At 40.4% G+C, this 18,208-nt stretch overlaps 1 protein-coding gene across 1 annotated transcript in view; it reads right to left on the bottom strand.

Annotated features, from left to right (window-relative positions):
- Positions 1–18,208, bottom strand: part of NRXN1 (neurexin 1) — a 1,285,455-nt gene that overhangs the window by 663,673 nt on the left and 603,574 nt on the right. The window contains 3 exon segments of the mRNA XM_030557741.1: positions 10,629–10,655; positions 12,844–13,004; positions 13,006–13,045. Of these exon segments, the coding sequence (XP_030413601.1) occupies positions 10,629–10,655; positions 12,844–13,004; positions 13,006–13,045 (228 nt within the window).

The following is an 18,208-nucleotide window of genomic DNA, read 5'->3' as shown; positions in this document are numbered from 1 at the left end:
TGAGGATGATGAAATAAGGAAGGAGGAAAGGGAGGAGAAAAGAGGTTAGGTGTCTGGATTGGTGCGCCATAGTGACTGCTGGCACTCCTGTGGGGAGCAGGAACAGGAGTAGGCTGGGAGGTAATAAATTGATTTCAAAAGCCTTGACCAGTTGTTTTTAAAGCTGTAACTCGGAGGCAACTGGCTACATGTGATTTCACTTCATTGAGTGTCACCCACATAGGTTAACTCACCTAAAGGTTTCCATTCTGATACTTAGGTCAGCATCTGATCAGCCTTTTCTTGCACATATTGTATCAACCATTAATGTGAGGAACTCATCCTCAGAGGTTCCAATGGAAGAAAGAAAATAATAAGTGATTCCTTTCCAGGCTCCACCCATGAACCAAATTCTACCCATTTGAAATGCCATAATATGCCACCACTCACAGTAGATTGTGCAAATACCATCATGAGTGTTCTGCTGGGGAATACTGGATTACTTGGGCCTGGCTCACAACTGATGGTGCTAAGACATACCCATAGTCTCTGCTGGGCTCCTCAGGCTTGGCTTCCTCTTCATGGGCTCAGAGGCCCTCTTTTCAGGCTCCTCAGGCTTGGCTCACCATCACCAAGGATCAGATGCTTCCCTGGGCTCTGCAGGGCTCAGATATTCCCCTGGGCTTCACTCTTTCTCTCTGTCTTGTTGGCTTACAGGCCAGACCAAGTATGAGGGGTTGAAACTGGTAGTGACAGCCTCAATTGACTGTGGCATATCTTCATATCATATTGTCCTTTGCTAATAGCTTTTATCAGCAGCCAACGGTGGATAAAAATCAATGATTTTAAAATAAAACAAAAAAATCAGATTTTTTTTAATTTAAATCATACTTTTTTAGTAAAATGCTTTTTGGAGAAAAAAACTATCAAAATATTTTAATTAAGATACATTATAGCTCAAATATATCTCACAAGGAATAGGGATTATAAATTCTAATTCTATAGTATGAGACAATATATTCATGTAATATTTAAGTTTTGTAAATAAGTTCAATATTTCATGGATTAGGACCCCATGTTATGGGGCTCCAGGGGCTTCTTTATAGATTATTTAGGTTAATCCTTCTATCTACCCAATGGGACTCAGTGCTCAGTCTAGAAGATACCAGCATAGATGCTTAGTTTTGCAGTTCTCAAACTGTGATTCTGTCTCCAAGATAACATGCTTGTTAACAGCAAAAATGTTTTAAAATAAACAACAAATAAATAAATAAATAATATATAGAGGTGAGAAACACAGACTCCAACGCTATTGTCCCTCGCAAAGTTGTGTATACAGAGTCATCCCTTACCTCTCTCTAAAAGGTGCAAAGTTTCAAAACTTCAATGAATTGAAGATTGTTTGGGGGGCGAATAGGTCTGGATAAGGAGAAAAGTCTGGAGATGAGAATGCGAGAAGGGAGGGGGGACAGCAGTAGAAACAAAAAGTGAAACTGTTTGAGCGCATATTCCTGAAGTCTTGAGGTCTTTCTGAGTGTCGCCTTCATTGATTTGAGAATCTACCATACCATTCTCTCACTAGAAGGGCAAACCTATAATAGCAGTAGATGATAAAAGAGACCCAGTTTGGGAATAAGAACCCTTCAAGAAAATATATGTTTGCTGATGATGTTTTAAAGAAAGTCACACCAGTGAAATAGTGGAAAATCACTTAAGCACTTGGATTCAGAGACTGTTGAAGTGATTAATACCACTTTTAACAGCAGTAGCTTCTGCTTCTGCTGGTGTATAAGAATAGTTTTCTTCCTTGGACTAAGTCATTCCAATTATGAAAATGATTTGAGACCTGGAAAAGCAGGAAAGCTTGTTTTTTCTTTTCCAGATTATGAACAAACAGGAAATGGTGAAGAGTGACTGAGTTTAGCTGTAGAAGCCAATATTTAAGTTTCTCAAGTTGACCTGGCGGACATAGTTGATTTAATTTTTTTAAAAACAACCTCTACCTTGATATAGGCTGTTGTCTTGGGAGCCAACAATCTTACCGTGATTATAGTGAAACTGCGTTTATATCGAACTTGCTTTGATCCACCGAGTATGCAGCCCCGCCCACCCCCCCGGAGCACTGCTTTAACGCATTATAGTCCAAATTCATGTTATATCCGGTCACTTTTTATCGGGGTAGAGGTGTGTTTCATTTAACCATTTTGGTTAAAAACTTTAACAAAAATAAACCTGATTTTAAAAAACTTGAATGTTTAACTAATTTCAAAAATTCATATGCTTATTTTGTTAAAATATTATATGTTTGCTGTTGAGAAAAATCCAGAATACATAACACTGTTGTTTTAGTTAAATAAAACTGTAAATGTCTGTCTGGCGATGTTCTCTGCCTAATACAGCATGGCAAGAAAATCCTCCAAAAGTTAATGGTTAATCTGTTGAACTGGAGATAGTTCACCTCCTAATGATCTTCATAAATATCTGCTTCAATCATTCATTTTCTGATATAGCTGTAAAACTAATCTGAAAAGTTTTCAAAATAAATCACTTAAAAATGTATAGTGTGTGCATTCTAAAAATGAAACTTACATCTATGAGTTGCGAAGAATATATATTAAGGTTATAACAACCAACAAGAATGCACTTTTACATAGAAATCCATGATTAAATCAAGTCTTCCTGACTAGTGATTTAAATCAATTTAAATCAAATCCACCCTGTCAGCAGCAAAATAGTTAACGATGTTGACATTTATCTTTAGGCAAAACTATATAATGTTTTTCAGGATATCTTGTTGGAAATATGGCCTAGAGACTTAATTGTCTCTTTAAAAGAAAGATGAGCTTCTGGAGCAGAACGTGGCTTATTTATTTATTGGTAAAGGAATGGCTTAGTGAGACCCTGAAAGCCAGCCCAGTTAGAGCCCTGCTCATCGTCCTCAGACAATTCCACAGACATCTGTAAGTTTTATTTGCTGTCAGCACCTGAGAAAGGCTGCTTCAACTATTTATGATTTTTTTACAGTACTTTACTGATTTTTAAAATATATATTTCAATGCTATTTTCATGGCATTGTATTTTGAATTCTCTCTGAAGAGCTTCAACACCGTAAATGATAGTGAGATTCCATGGGGGTGAGGCAGATTCTAAAAATAAATTGCACATTCTTCACGTAACAAAATTTCTTTAGAAAAAAACCCCAAACCCAAAGGACCAGATAAAACCTGGATAATAGGGGAAAAACAACTTTTAAAAGGTAAGCCTTCTTTTCCCCCTGCACATACTGACATGGAGAACTGGCTCTCCTTTTCCCTCCATCTACTCATTACAAGCCCAATTATGACCCTTGCCGTGCACCTGCATGGGGAAATAAGGGAGCATAAAGTGACTGCTTAACTCCCTGTGCTCACTGTCTGTATCCCAGGCAGTAGTAGTGGCAGCAGGTTGTAGCAGGGGAGCAGAGTTGGAAAGCTACCTCTTCCTCTTCTTGTACAGGCAGTCAGGCCTTGGTTGTGCCTCCCCACCACAAGCATGCCAGACAGGGTTGCTGAGCTGGTGCAGCAGGGGATGCAATCTCCATGTCATAGTACAGGCACCTCTACCACCCTTGGAGAAAAGTGGGGAACTGAGGATCAGATTATGTGTTTCCATGTCTGCACCTGCATCAGCGCACTCGAAATTCAAGACTTGTGACAAAGCCCAAATTAAGCTCTATGGGTCTGGAATATCCAAGATGCTCTCATTTCATTTTGCTTTTGTATATCAGTTTCCTTTTTCCACCTTCCCATGATGTTCTCAACTGCTGGTGGATGATGATGAAGGAGACAGCTGGGGGAATCCAGTGCCCGCTCTCTCTTCTATATAGCAGTGGATGCTGGTTTCATGAGGCTGCTTGGGTGGATAGTGCTGTTTCATGATAATGTTTCTGCAACAGAAAGAACTCCACATATGCCATGCTGATTTTTGCTGCACTGGCTGTAATGTAATGCTCCTTTACATGCTTTTTAGCACAGATCAAAAACATCTGATACAACTCGATGCTGCTGTATTGACTGTGCCAATTTACAATAGCTGAGGATCCAGCCCATTGTGTTTTATTCTTTTTCCATTGTCCAGGATGGAAAAAGAACAGATAGATTATATTCTAGTCAGTCTTGTCAGCAGATAATAAAAGGCTAGTACATGGATATTGATTAGCCATTTTCATCATGAAAGTAGATTTTGCAACATCTACAAGAGCACAGATGGATGCCTCTTAATGCCTCAACTAAATGCATTACAACAAGCTGTAGATTTCAAATGGCTGTATGGTTTTTATTTAAATTTCCCCACTACTTGAACCCTGTAATGCAGACTGAAAATGGATTGCATTTGAACATCACTGTTTGATCAATCACCTGTTTAAATACCCTGCTGTTTATTGATAATCTTGTATGATTCCTTGGTTTTCCCAGGATTTGCAGGATGCCTTACCAGTGAACATGCCACAAGAACAGGTGTTCATGCAGCATTTCCAGTCAATGCCATGTACTACTTACACATGAGTAGTGCTGTGATAAATGAAGGCGGGGGGGAGCGGGTTGCTCCCTTTTATGGACACCCAGTCAGTCAGTAGCTATATAATCCCTCTTAGTAGCTATTCTCTAATTGCTCTACCTGTAAAGGGTTAAAAAGTCTCACTGCTATGCATAGGTAAAAGGAAGTGAGTGGGCACTTGGCCAAAAGAGCCAATGGGAAGGCTAGAACTTTTTAAAATTGAAACAAAGATTCCCCTTTTCTCTGTCTGTGTTTGTTCTTCCAGGGAGAGGTGGACAGGGCAGCAACTATGCTATAAGAAGCTTGAGGCCAGGCATGAAAAATCCTTGCTATCATACCTAGAAACTACTCATTTGAAACCCCAGATAAGTAAGTAGATCAGGAAATGGCTAGGAAGACACAATTCATTTTATCTCTTTATGGCTTGTGGACTCCTCTGTGCTAACCTCAGGTGCTTTTGTTTTCCTTGTAATCTTTAAGCGGGGTCTCAACAAAGCTATTCTCAATGCTTAATCCTTGTAGTTTCCTTTAAAATCTAGCAATAGCCTGAATTCCCATATGTATTTTCTTTCTTTCTTTCTTTCTTTCTTTCTTTTTTCTTTCTTTCTTTCTTTCTTTTTCTTTTCTTTCTTTCTTTCTTTTCTTCTTTCTTTCTTTCTTTCTTTAATAAATGTACCTTTTTTAGAACAGAATTGGATTTTTGTGTGTCGAGAGGTTTGTGCACATGTTTGTTTAATTAGCTGTGGCAAAAGCTGATTTCCCTTTTCTTTTTTCTCTTTCTCAGCTCTTGCCCAGAGAGATGTGTGAAAGGGCTTGAGGGTACCCCACAGAAGGAATTCTCAAGTGTGCTTTCCTGGGTTCTGCACTTGGGTGGTTGCAGCATCTACCAATCCATCAGAGAGAAGCTGTAACCTTGGGAGTTTAATACAAGCCTGAAGTGCCAGTATTAATTTTTAGAGTCCTTACAGGCCCCCACCTTCTGCACTCAAGTGCCAGATGGGGAATTAGCCTTGACATGGTGGCACAGTGGTGGGATCATTTTGAACCAGAAGCACAGACCTCAGGATTTTAAAAGGACACATTTTCCTTTCAGCAGCCTGCAAAGTCAGGGTTTTTCTTTCTTTTTTCTTTTTTTTCTTTTCTTTTCTTTTCCTTTTCTTTTCTTTTCTTTTCTTTTCTTTTTCTGCCTGCCAAAACCAAGGTCCAACAAGGAGTTTAGTTTTTTTCTAGCTTCATGACAATGAAATAGCTAGGCTAGAGTAGGTCAGCTCTGTGCATGATGTTGCAGTTGGGCCCCGAAACCCTAGAGCAACCAGTCTTCCGAAAGCAGCATGCTATGGAGAAGACAGATCCAGATCAAGCCCAGACATCCAGCTCCATGACAGAAATGTATGAGGGATGGGGGACTGGAGATTTTCCCAGAGGGAAGGTCAGACCCTCCCCAACCCGAGATCCAGGTGCTAAGATGTGTGGGGGTTTCCCTTAACACAGACCGAGTTCTAACAGTGGAAGGTAGGAATTTCTTCCTACAGATGGTGCTTGGAAGTGCAGAAGAAGCTCTTGGAGGCAGAAATGAAGGAGAAGCCCTTGAAGGTGGAAGAGAGGAGAGAGGCGAAGCACGTAGAGGCGGAGGAGAGGAGGAGGCAAAGTGTTTAGAAGAGAAAGACTGAAGCGCTTAGAGCTGGAAATGGCTAAGCATTTTCTTGACACAGCTACCACATTGTAAAAAATGGAGGCCTGGATATCAGAAGGAAATGTTAAGTCTCTGGAAGATCTGTCTCTCCTAATACAAATGGAACAGTTTTTAGAAAATGTTCCTGAGGAAATAGAAAGGTACATCCTAGATGGAAAGCCCAAAACTGTAATTGAAGTGAGGAGATTGGAGCCAATTGGGTGGCGTGGTGTAGAAGAAGAAGCCAGTAGCAGTTGCTGGGATACCAGAAGGGCAACCCGATACAACCCCCACCACTGGAGTCAGTCCAGCCCCACCTCAAAGGGCCCTCCACACAGCCAGGGTGACCCCAGAGGCCCTCTCATCGTCACCACCCTACTCTCCAACCACCCACCTCGCCCCAGCCCACATCAGCTGGGCATGCTTTAAATGTATGAGCTGGGGCAGTGAGGCCAACTGTCCCAAGAGCACCAGCCAACTGCAACTCATCACCCGAATGATCCACCACCTCTCAGCTCTTCTAATAGGTCCAGGTTTGCTATAGAAGGAGACTCTTATACAAGGAAATCATTTCTGGTGGGCACAAGGAGGACTGGCATCCTCAGAGACAGTTGGTAATTCCACTAAGTACAGGAAAAAGCTCTTGAACTTAGCCTGCAATCACCCTAGTGGCCATGCTGGGGTGGTAATGGACCAAAGAATACCCCGCTGTTTTTGATAATCTTGTATGATTCCTTGGTTTTACCAGGATTTGCAGGTCTTACCTCTGAACATGCCACAAGAACAGGTGTTCATGCAGCATTTCCAGGTTAAAAGTCTCACTGCTATGTATAGGTAAAAGGAAGTGAGTGGGCACCTGGCCCAAAGAGCCAATGGGAAGGCTAGAACTTTTTAAAATTGAAACAAAGATTCCCCTTTTCTCTGACTAGTTTGTTCTCTTGGGGATGCAGACAGGGCAGCAACTATGCTGTAAAAACCATCATGCAGATCATTAATGAATGTTGAACCAGACCCCCACAGGACCAACCCCTGGGGCATTCTTCTTGATACCGGCTGCGAGATGACATCGAGTTGTTGATCACTACACATTAAGCCAACTTTCTATCCCCTTATTGTCCTTTCATCCAATCCATACTTCTTTAACTTGCTGGCAAGAATCTGTGGGGACACTGTATCAAGGTTTGCTAAAGTCTAGATATCATGACCACCGGTTTTCCCCTATATGCATAGAACCAGTTATCTCATCATAAAAGGCAATCGGTTGGTCAGGCATGACTTGCCTTTGGTGAATCCTATTGACTGTTCATCATCACTTCCTCTCCTTCAGTGTCAAAATGTACCTTCATAACCTGCTGCATGATTTTTCCGGGGACTTGAGGTGAGGGCTGTCACTGGTTCGGTAGTTTCCCCGGGTTCTCCTACTTCCCTTTGTAAAGATGAACACTATATTTGCTTTTTTCCAGTCGTCCAGGAGTTCCCCCGATCGCCACAAAAAGATAATGGCCAATGGCTCTGCATCATATCAGCCAACTCCCTCAGCACCCTTGGATGCATTGCATCCAGCCCCAGGGACTCGTGCATGTCCAGCTTTTCTAAATAGTCCTTAAGTTGTTCTTTCACCTCTGAGGGCTGCTCACCTCCTCTCCATACTGTGTTGCCCAGTGCAGCAGTCTGGGAGCTGACCTTGTCTGTGAAGACCAAGGCAAAAAAAAATTGAGTACTTCAGCTTTTCCCAAATCATCTCTCACTAGGTTGCCTCCCCCATTCAGTAAGGGTCCCACTTTCCCTGATCATCTTCTTGTTGCTAACATACCTGAAGAAACCCTTCTTGTTACCCTTCAGATCCCTTGCTAATTGCAACTCCAATTGTGCTTTGGCCTTCCTGATTACATCCCAGCATGCTTGAGCAATATTTTTATCTCCTCCCTAGTCATCTGTCCAAGTTTCCACTTCTTGTAAGCTTCCTTTTTGTGCTTAAGCTCACTGAAGATTTCACTGTCAAGCCAAGCGGGTTGTCTGACATATTGGCTATTCTTTCTGCACATCGGGATGGTTTACTCCTGCACCCTCAATAAGGCTTCTTTAAAATACAGCCAGCTCTCTCGGACTCCTTTCTACCTCATATTAGCCTCCCAGGGGATCCTGCTCATCAGTTCCCTGAAGGAGTTAAAGTCTGCATTTCTGAAGTTCAGGATCTGTATTCTGCTGCTCTCCTTTCTTTATTTTGTCAGGATCTTGAACTCGACCATCTCATGGTCACTGCTGTCTAGGTTGCCACCCACTTCTACTTCCCCTACCAATCTTCCTTGTCTGTGAGCAGCAGGCCAAGAGGTGCATGGCTCGTAGTTGGTTCCCCCAGCACTTGCACAAGAAAGTTGTCCCCAACACTCTCCAAAAACTTCCTGGATTGTCTGTGCACTGTTATATTGCTCTCCCAGCAGATGTCAGGGTGATTGAAGTCCCCAATGAGAACCAGGACCTGTGATCTGGAAACTTGTGTTAGTTGTTCGAAGAAAACCTCGTCTACCTCATCTTCCTGGTCTGGTGGTTTACAGCAGACGTCCAGCAAAACACCATCCTTGTTGCTCTCACCTCTAAACTTAACCCAAAGACTCTCTACAGGCTTTTCTCTAGTCTGAAGACAAGAAGGATTAATAATGGCATAATAATCACTGTATTGGGATCCTTGCCATTGACCACATCACTGCTCATTTCAAGCCCATAGGCACTCTAATTAGATTATCTGCTCTACTGTTAGTAGGTTCTTTCTTGATCCAACACTGAGATGGCATTTATGTGCACCACTCATTTTACTTAATTTTTATGACACCTGATCTTGTCCAAAGTTGACACAAAGTGAAACAAAAATATATTATGGATTAATAATTCCAGATTTCTTCAAAGTTATTAAATCTCCTCTGGGAGGGATTTTGTGAAATTCTATAGGAAATCAAGGAAATCTGCATTACCATCTATTGTTTCATTCAGAGAAAAATTGCATTTGCCAACAGCAAATAAGGTCATTGCAATTGTGCCAAAAGCTACTTGTTTTAGATCTGAAGACCTTATTCAAGAAAAAGATATGCCCAGCCTTTGACCACATTTGGAACAGACAATAGACATACTTTCTCCTTGAACTGGAACCTTAGGAAACGCTATTCTTATGAAGAAACCACTTTGTCCTACAAGCAGACACATTTGTTCTACATTAATTTAAAATACAGTTTTAAAATGTGTTAAGATTTTAAGTCTGAATACATTTTAGAATGTAATACTTACCTAAAGAACATACTGCTTTATATATGATTTCTGTTTAACTTCTTTACAAAGAAGCATTACTTCTGTTCTCATGCAGCTTGTTTAGTGCAGGATCTATCTGCATTGCATATATTGCATATTATATAGTGGAAATGTACCTTCCTATTTTCTTCATGGACTAGAAAAATATTATGGGTAATTATTCGAATTATGGAGAGTTTAGTACTATTGGTGGCTATGTTTAAATAGTTTTTATTTGGCTTTTAATATTTGCGTAGGACCAATTCTGGACACCAAAACCCAGGAGAAAAAATAAAGCAACTAAAATCTATGGTACTTACTATAGATAATTGTGTTGACACCATTCAGGAGGTCCTCTGACTCAAAATAAAATCACAGTCCTTTATCCCCTTTCGGAATATCCTCTTAATCCAATAATATCAGAAAGGATAAAATTTAGTCCATTCATCTGGCAAATATTTCCCTCTGTTTCATTAACATGCATAGCACAGATAAAAATTGTTCAATGTAGGGTTCTTATGTGATTAGAGTGTAAAAAATCATCATATAAATGTAGTTTTTGTCAGACACATTAATATCCTTAACTTAATACTACCCATATATTACATAGCCATAAAACAAGTGTTTAGCAAAACTAATTGTGCAGGAAGCAACAAGTAAATATGGTTAATTGCTTGGGAGGATTATGGAATATGAATTGTTGTAGTAAGGACAATTATGTTCAGAGAGTCTCACCATAGATTAGAGGTGAAAGGCCAAGGAACAATTGGAAAAAGACTGCAGAACAGGTTGTGGAAAGTCATGAATGTTTGTTCAATACTCCTTGGCTATTGTCAATAAAAGAATCCAGTTTGATTAATTCAGTAGGATAGTTACGTACTGTATAGCTAAGGCTATAACAAACCTTACACTATTTCCCTCTCTATTTAAAACCTTTAGTGTCCTTAATTTTTTTACTTATTTTGAGGTTTAAGTGGGTGTGTAAGAGAAAATATTCAATTTACAGTAGAGAAATATGATGACTTTGTACACCCATGTAATAAATATAGCATTTCAGTACTGAGTTATCAAATGCTTGTAAACTGTACACAGTCTTTTCATCTAGTTTGCATACTTTTATAATGGAGGAATAACATTTTAAAAATTTTGAATAGGCACTTACTGGAATTACAGTTAATCCTGATACAGTCTAGATGGGGAAGAATAGATGAAAAATGAAATTTATCCTTCAAGGTAATAGCTGCAGACATCCAATAAATCCAGTCCACCCTTCCGGGGACAGACACATGCAAATATGGCCACTCCAAATGATTAGTCTTTACATATTGCTGTAACCCAGATATAACGCAATAAAACTTTATACGTAGAAATGGCAGTATAGAGTCAAAATGGCCAATTTCAAACAAAGCTACATGGTGACAAATCTAAGTGAAAACTCATGTTTAACTGTCAAAATGCTTGATTGAGGCAGGCCACAACTTTCTCCCCATCTATGAAAGAACAGATAATTTTTCTCAGTGTAATTAAAAAGTGCTCCGTCACAATGGGGCATAGAGCAGGCCAAGCCACTATCATTCATTTGGACCACAGTTATATATTACACCTCAAAGGTGGACTTTTTTCTTACTATTAACTATGTAGTAAAATATAAAGCACTTCCTATGTTTGTAAATAGTTCACACTGTAGTATATATTTTACTTTATAAATGTATATAACCAATTCACAGCAGCAATGATTGTATTTAAAGTCTCATATTAATATCTAAGAACACTATGTTTGGAAAATCCAGGCATTCAGGAATATCTCTTTTTAGCTTAGTTCTCCCCTAAGAATTCGCAATTGTTATTTGTGTGCAATAAATATTATAGCTAACACAGGTATTGTTTTTTTGTTTACTTTCTTTTTATACCTATATAGATATCTACTGTATATGAAAACAGACTGGATTGCTCTGGAGAATCATTTGTTGGTTTATGACCCCAGATCGTAAAAATGTGCAACACTGTTTTGTACGTACAATAATTTATCTTCAGCACCTTTGAGGAGCATAAATAATATAAAACCTAGATTTTGTTTCCATATAGCTGAGTTTGTCATGTGTCGTCAACCGCATCAGAAAAGTGGTTGCAAACAGCCAGGGCCAGCACTTACACACCTCTTACTACAGAAAGCTTTCCTGGAGAGGCCTCACAATGCCATTTTGTTATTCAAACATTTTATCAGCTTGCAGTAACCCTAGGCTGTCACAAGAGGGAACTATAAGAGACATCTCTTTGTTGTCTTAACTTTTATTCCCTTCTCTCCCTTTCAACCCTCCCCTCCTCACCCCTACCTCCCGTAAATATCAGAATAGTAATTCAGTGACCTACTTTTCTACATAAGGGGTGTGAGCTCATCATCAGTTATCTACACACTTTAATATTATATCTATGAAATCACCATATAAACAGATAATTTAGATAGTTATTCATCAGTCTTGAAAGCAACAATGTAAAATAACCTATATGAGTTTATTTACTGTGTTTATTCTCTTTCATACTCTCTTCTCTCTCTCTCAAAAACAACAACAACAAACAAATAGCAAAATGAAAAGGCATGTGGAGTTTGATACTTATTACAGAAAAGAGTAACTTAAAATTTTGTTATTTATATGCCAACCAGGATAGCATTTTATTAATTTGTTTTCTGTAGAAGGGCTTGTGTTTTTGTGTGTTCACATGGCTGTTTGCTGAGGGCCGCAGACTTCGGGCATTGAAGGGTTGTGTTATCTTTTGACACAAAAATACCACGACAGAATTGTTCATAAAAGAAAAGATGGATTTCACTACAGATGTGACTGCTAAAAAGAAGAAACCAATAACGCCCATCAGTTGACATAATGTACAATATTTCATGTGTGAAAATTAGACATTTTTTGATTATGCATATATGTTATGTTAATTGGTGGAGCTAAAATTACACTGACCTACATATAATAGCTGGAACAGTTTCTCTCTGTACACTCAACTTCTGTAGCTGCTAATTATGAAAAATCTGTGGGTAGAGACCAATTCTCAGAAATCAAGCAGGTTAAAATTATTTCACCTAGAAATGTCACTGATGAACTGGCCTTCTCTTTTTAGAACACACAATAGTACAAAATATTATGATGGATTATGTTAGACTGTGTAAAGAATAAAAAATGCAAAACCAAAAGAATAAAAATCAGTAACTTTAAAAAATGGACATGTGTGGTGTGTGTATATATGCACGATATATATACATATATATCTAATTTTAATGTCAAACAGGCTGTTCAATAAATGCTTGCAAGCAAAATAATAAGAATAAGAATGCTGAAGATGATAATTTCTGGAGGGGGGGAAGGGTTTGTTACCTAGGTTGAACCGTTAGTTTAACTCGTCCTGCATCAGCTCCAACGAAGTGTATCTGCAGGATTCCCTAGAAGTAGTTGCCATTAAAATGCCATAAGCTCGCTGAGACCTGAAACCGTAAGGACACATCTTCTGCTCTGTATGCATAAAACAGGGAGCTGTACTTCATAAACATACTTCCATCATAGCTTAAACTGTTGCCATCTGGAAATGGACAAAAAAACTGCTAATTACAAATAGTTATATTGTATTTACTGAAACTGTTACTAGAAAAGCCAACACATGTATATAGCCACAAGATCCAACACCATCAAGTTGAAAAATAGTATAACAATCATTGTTGGCATACATAAGCAAAGTTGATTTGAAATCGCAAATCTCAGGGTTTGGGGACAAGCAATGCAACTTTTAGTACTAATTTTAATTAACCTCAATTGCTATACAATACTTTTTAAGGCCCAATGCGATAAATCCTTATACATGTGCAGGACTTTATGTACATGTGCATAAATCACATATGCAAGAGCTTGCAAGATTGAGGCATAATGCCCAAACTTAGGTCAAGCTATCCAGTCAATAAGTATCACTCCCATCTTGAAACTCCCCTGAGTCATCTACTTTGATCATTCTCTGAGGGCTTTTGTCTGTTTAAACCAGTAAGGTTCTGAGTACTCTGAATATGGTTATTACCAAGTTATCAAAAGAACCCTTAAAGCAGTGGTTTTCAAACTTTTTTTCTGGCGACCCAGTTGAAAGAAATTGTTGATGCAGATGCTGGAGATGAGGGGTTTGGGATGTGGGAGGGGCTCAGGGCTGGGGCAGAGGGTTGGGGTGCAAAAAGGGGTCAGGGCTCCGGGCTAGGGGTGCAGACTTTGGGGTGGGGCCAGGAATAAGCGGTTTGGGGTGCAGGAGGGGGCTCAGTGTGGCGGGGGCCCAGGCCTGGGGCAAGGGTTGGGGTGCGGGAGGAGGTCAGGGCTCTGGGCTGGGGGTGCAGGCTCTGGGGTGGGGCTAAGGTTGCTCTTTCGCACCTGTTGGCTTTCCCCCAATCTTAGTTTACAAATGCTGTACGACTTTTTAATTTTAATGCCGCAATCTGGTTTCATTCTGGTTTAGATGGAGCTCATCCTTCCTGTATAGGCTGCCCCTTTCCCAAAGGTTTCCCAGGGTCCTAAATCCCTCCTCCCTACATTGGCTTCGGTGGAACCTGGAAGTCATAGGTCAGGAGATAACCAAACAAAGGAAATTATTACCCAGCCTATTAGATGGCTAAAGTATGTTACAAGGAAATATGGAAAACTACTGTGGATTGTTTAAATGCCCCTAGGTTTAGAGAGGTCTTTAACATTTTTCCATTTTAGAGATACTGTATATACTCGATCATAAGCTGGTTCGTTTATTAAGCCAACCCCCCCAAGATGGATAAGTAAAAATGGAAAATTTTATGACCCATTCATAAGCCACCCTATAAATTCAGGGGTCAGCAAACTTTGGCTCCCAGGCACGAGGATAGACACTGGTGGGGCCAAGATAGTTGTTTTACCTTGAGCGTCCGCAGGCACGGAGGTAAACCTAAGTAAACAAAGTGTCCTCGGCGGCGCCAGCTGCTTACCCTGATGGTCCGGGGACAGCAACTGGTGGGGAAATTTGGGGGGGGGAGAAGCTGAGGTTCAAAGGAGTAACCTCTGTGACCACCTCCACTATGACCCCATCTCCTAGCCCAGGACCCCCACTCTCTCCCCATCCCACCTCTTCCCACCTTATCTGGGGAAGGCCAGGGGAGGATGTCTCTGGCCTGGCTGGAGCTGCTCCAGCAGGCTGGGCAGCATGGACGCAGCCTGCTCTGGTGGGCCAGATCGGGCGGCGCGGCCGCAGCATGTTCCAGCGGGCTGGGCCAGGGAGCACGGCCGCAGCATGCTCTGGCACCCAGGCAGCATGGCCACAGCCTACTCTAGTGGGCAGGGTCGAGTGGCAAGGCTGCAGCCTGCCAGATCCAAAGCTGCAGCTGCGTCGGAGGCTAGGGGGAGAGCAGCATGGCCAGAAGCAGAGAGACTCTGGCCCCGCCTCTTACCTTCTGGTTCTGCTGCCTCTTCTTGCTCCCTCTGTTGGGGGGAGGGGTTGTGTCCCACCTCTCCCTCTCTATACCTGTTCATAAGCCGACCCCCTTCTCTGGTGCTTCACTTTTTACTAAAGAAATTCGGCTTATGAACGAGTATATATGTAATTTCAAGCAGAAGCGACTGACTAGAAAGTGTTAGATGTTGAGGACTGCGTGGAAAGTGGCTGATTGGCATTGGTCTGGTAACTTCTTTAGCAGTAGAAAGCAGTAAGTGAGAGAACCTCACACTGTCACAAAGATGTCAGCTCTTTGCCAGATGGCAATTAAAATGGATTGCTGGCTTAGAGTGGTGAGAGCAGACTGCACTGTAGAGATTGTGGAAGCAGCCAGAAGTGTAAGCAAGTTTGCTCCTGTTTGCCACATCGATTAATTTAAAGGAAGGAGACCATCTAAATTCACGGCAAGATGACCATGAAAGGATTTCTCACATGCAAGTTCCAGTTTGGGATTCAAAATGTGCACCTTTTTTCTGCCAGCAGACTTTTCCAGTCTATTTCAATGGTCAGAATGTCCTGTTACCAGTGGATTTCATTATTCAGCTGGAGAGGATAAATGGTTCTGTGGCTAAGGCCCTAGACTGTGAACCAGGAGAGCTTTGTTCTATTGCTGGCTCTACCATAGGCTTTATTGAGCAAAAAAAGCTACTTATTCTTTCTCTGTTTTAGTTTCTTCATCTGCAAAATGGGGATAATTATTCCTTATATCACCAGTGTTATGAACCTAAATGTATTAGTATTTGCCAGGAACTTGGATGCTACAGTGAGTACCATAGAAAAATTCCATAAGAAAAAACCAAATGGTGGTAAGGTTGTTGGTTTACTTAACATAAATTTTAAAACTTTTGCAATCACTAGAGAAAGAAACTGTCTCTACATTTTCTAGGCATTATCCAATGTAAAGGCAGGTCACTACAACAAAGTTTGAAGGCATATAAATCCTCCAAAGTCATACTGGAGTTGTGTGGCAGTTGGGTTACATTATTTTAAATTCATTTCCAACCACTAACCCTCACCAGTAAAATTATTTGTGGAAGTCACCCAGACACTGGAAGAACAGACTGATAATATTGTCATTAAGGCTTTAGAAATTGCAAGTCTGGGGAGATTTTTATCAGTTCTATATTTGCAGGAAAAAAACAGCGTTGGGAAGGAGGAAAAGGGAGGTTTCTGCCCTTCTTAAATACAAAATCGTACAGAACAGACAGGTAAAGGAATTATTGCTCATGGTTCTGATGATAAATTTCATTGTCTAAGCAGACCTCAGCGAGATATTTTTGGGCATCCCATTTAATTCCAATTTTTTGAAGTTCCTCTGGCTCAGTTGGAAGGCGGCAGTTTTACAAAGGACAAGTCCTGGTATCTCGGTATGTGTAGAGAACTCGAAGGACCTTTATCATGGTCAAAAAGGTTTTGGTACAGTTACTGAAAATCTGGAATAAGATTTGTAATTGGCATGTTAGTTAAGAGGAGTTTAGAGAGATTTTAATATTCGATAATGCATATATACTGAAGCAGTGGGACTATGCAACTGAGCAAATCTTTTCTTGTCCCCCATATCAGATAGATATTTTAGGGCTGATGTAGATTCCCTAAAATAATTCCTGGAGATTGGATAGCAAGAAAAGGATAGTATGACAGTCATAGCCTAGTTGTGTAATTGGTATGTCTTTATTAGCAGCAAAGAATCCTGTGGCACCTTATAGACTAACAGACGTTTTGGAGCATGAGCTTTCGTGGGTGAATACCCACTTCGTCAGATGCATTGTAGTGGAAATTTCCAGGGGCAGGTATATATATGCAAGCAAGCTAGAGATAACGAGGTTAGTTCAATCAGGGAGGATGAGGCCCTGTTCTAGCAGCTGAGGTGTGAAAACCAAGGGAGGAGAAACTGGTTTTGTAGTTGGCAAGCCATTCACAGTCTTTGTTATATCCTGAGCTGATGGTGTCAAATTTGCAGATGAACTGAAGCTTAGCAGTTTCTCTTCGAAGTCTGGTCCTGAAGTTTTTTTGCTGCAGGATGGCCACCTTAAGGTCTGCTATAGTGTGGCCAGGGAGGTTGAAGTGTTCTCCTACAGGTTTTTGTATATTGCCATTCCTAATATCTGATTTGTGTCCATTTATCCTTTTCCGTAGAGACTGTCCAGTTTGGCCCATGTACATATGAGTCTCAAAGGACTACTGTGGATTAAAGCTCTCGTCATCTGTGCCCATAACCCTCACATGAGTAAGGGGCTGTGTGCATGATGGTGACATAGATTGTTGTTTTTTTTCCTGGTCAACTGCTCCAAAGAGGTTCATTAGATTAAATGCTACTAGAGCAGAGGTTTAAGCTCAAAATGGCTGTGATAAATGTTGAATAATATTCTACTTGTTAAGAGAAGGCACAGCCTCTAGGGCAGGGAGTAACAGTTTTACTATCATTACAGTGATAGAAGCAAAACAGGGAAAGCGCCTTTATTAAACAATACTGGAAGCCATTGATTCTAGCTAGTTTTTCTTTTTCTTTTTCATGGCAGCATCAAATCACAGGTACAGGGAAGAATTATCCAACACAAGTGAGATGTTAATCCTTGTTTGGGAAAAACTGATGAAATGAAACATTTCTTGGATGAATTTATGAACTGATAACTTTGCTTAAAGAAATATTTCCCTTCCATGCTCAAAAAAATGTAAGTCTTTTCTTTATATACATAGCTGTTGAAATTCTCAGGGCCTGATTCTGTTTCTATTTGAAATAGTGTCATCTAAATTACCTTCAGTGAAGTCAGTGGAGTTAAACAGATGTAAAACTGGTGTGAGAGGATAATCAGGCTGTTAATGTTGATGTAGGCAGGGATTTTCTAAATTGTCTAAGAGAATAGAGATTCCCAATTCCTATCTACTTTCCTGTGAATCTTCTCCTAGCCCCCTTTTGAAAAACTCTGCCACATTTTTTGTTATTCTCTCATTTGTTTTTTTCAAAAAGGAGACAAACTCCTCAAAGGGCCAAAGGGATGTTTTTATACTTCAGCGTATACCTTGAGCAATTTGGACATAAAGTTCAACCCAAAGGGCTAGAATTAAGGGCTAAAATTTACAATAAAAATGTTTTCCAATTAAATTAAAGATTTATATCTGTCAAGTGAACAGAAAATGAGTTCACACCTCTCTATTCTATTTTCTTCCCTTCTCAATGCATCTGCTTCCTCCTATTATTGAGGAATGCTTAGCCCTCCATTCAGGGGTGGCTCTAGCCATTTACCCAAGCACGGC

Source organism: Gopherus evgoodei, chromosome 3 (genome assembly GCF_007399415.2).
Source record: "Gopherus evgoodei ecotype Sinaloan lineage chromosome 3, rGopEvg1_v1.p, whole genome shotgun sequence".
NCBI classification, from domain to species: Eukaryota; Metazoa; Chordata; order Testudines; family Testudinidae; genus Gopherus; species Gopherus evgoodei.
The sequence above is the reverse complement of the archived record's forward strand: the minus strand, read 5'-3'. Positions and strand labels throughout refer to the sequence as shown.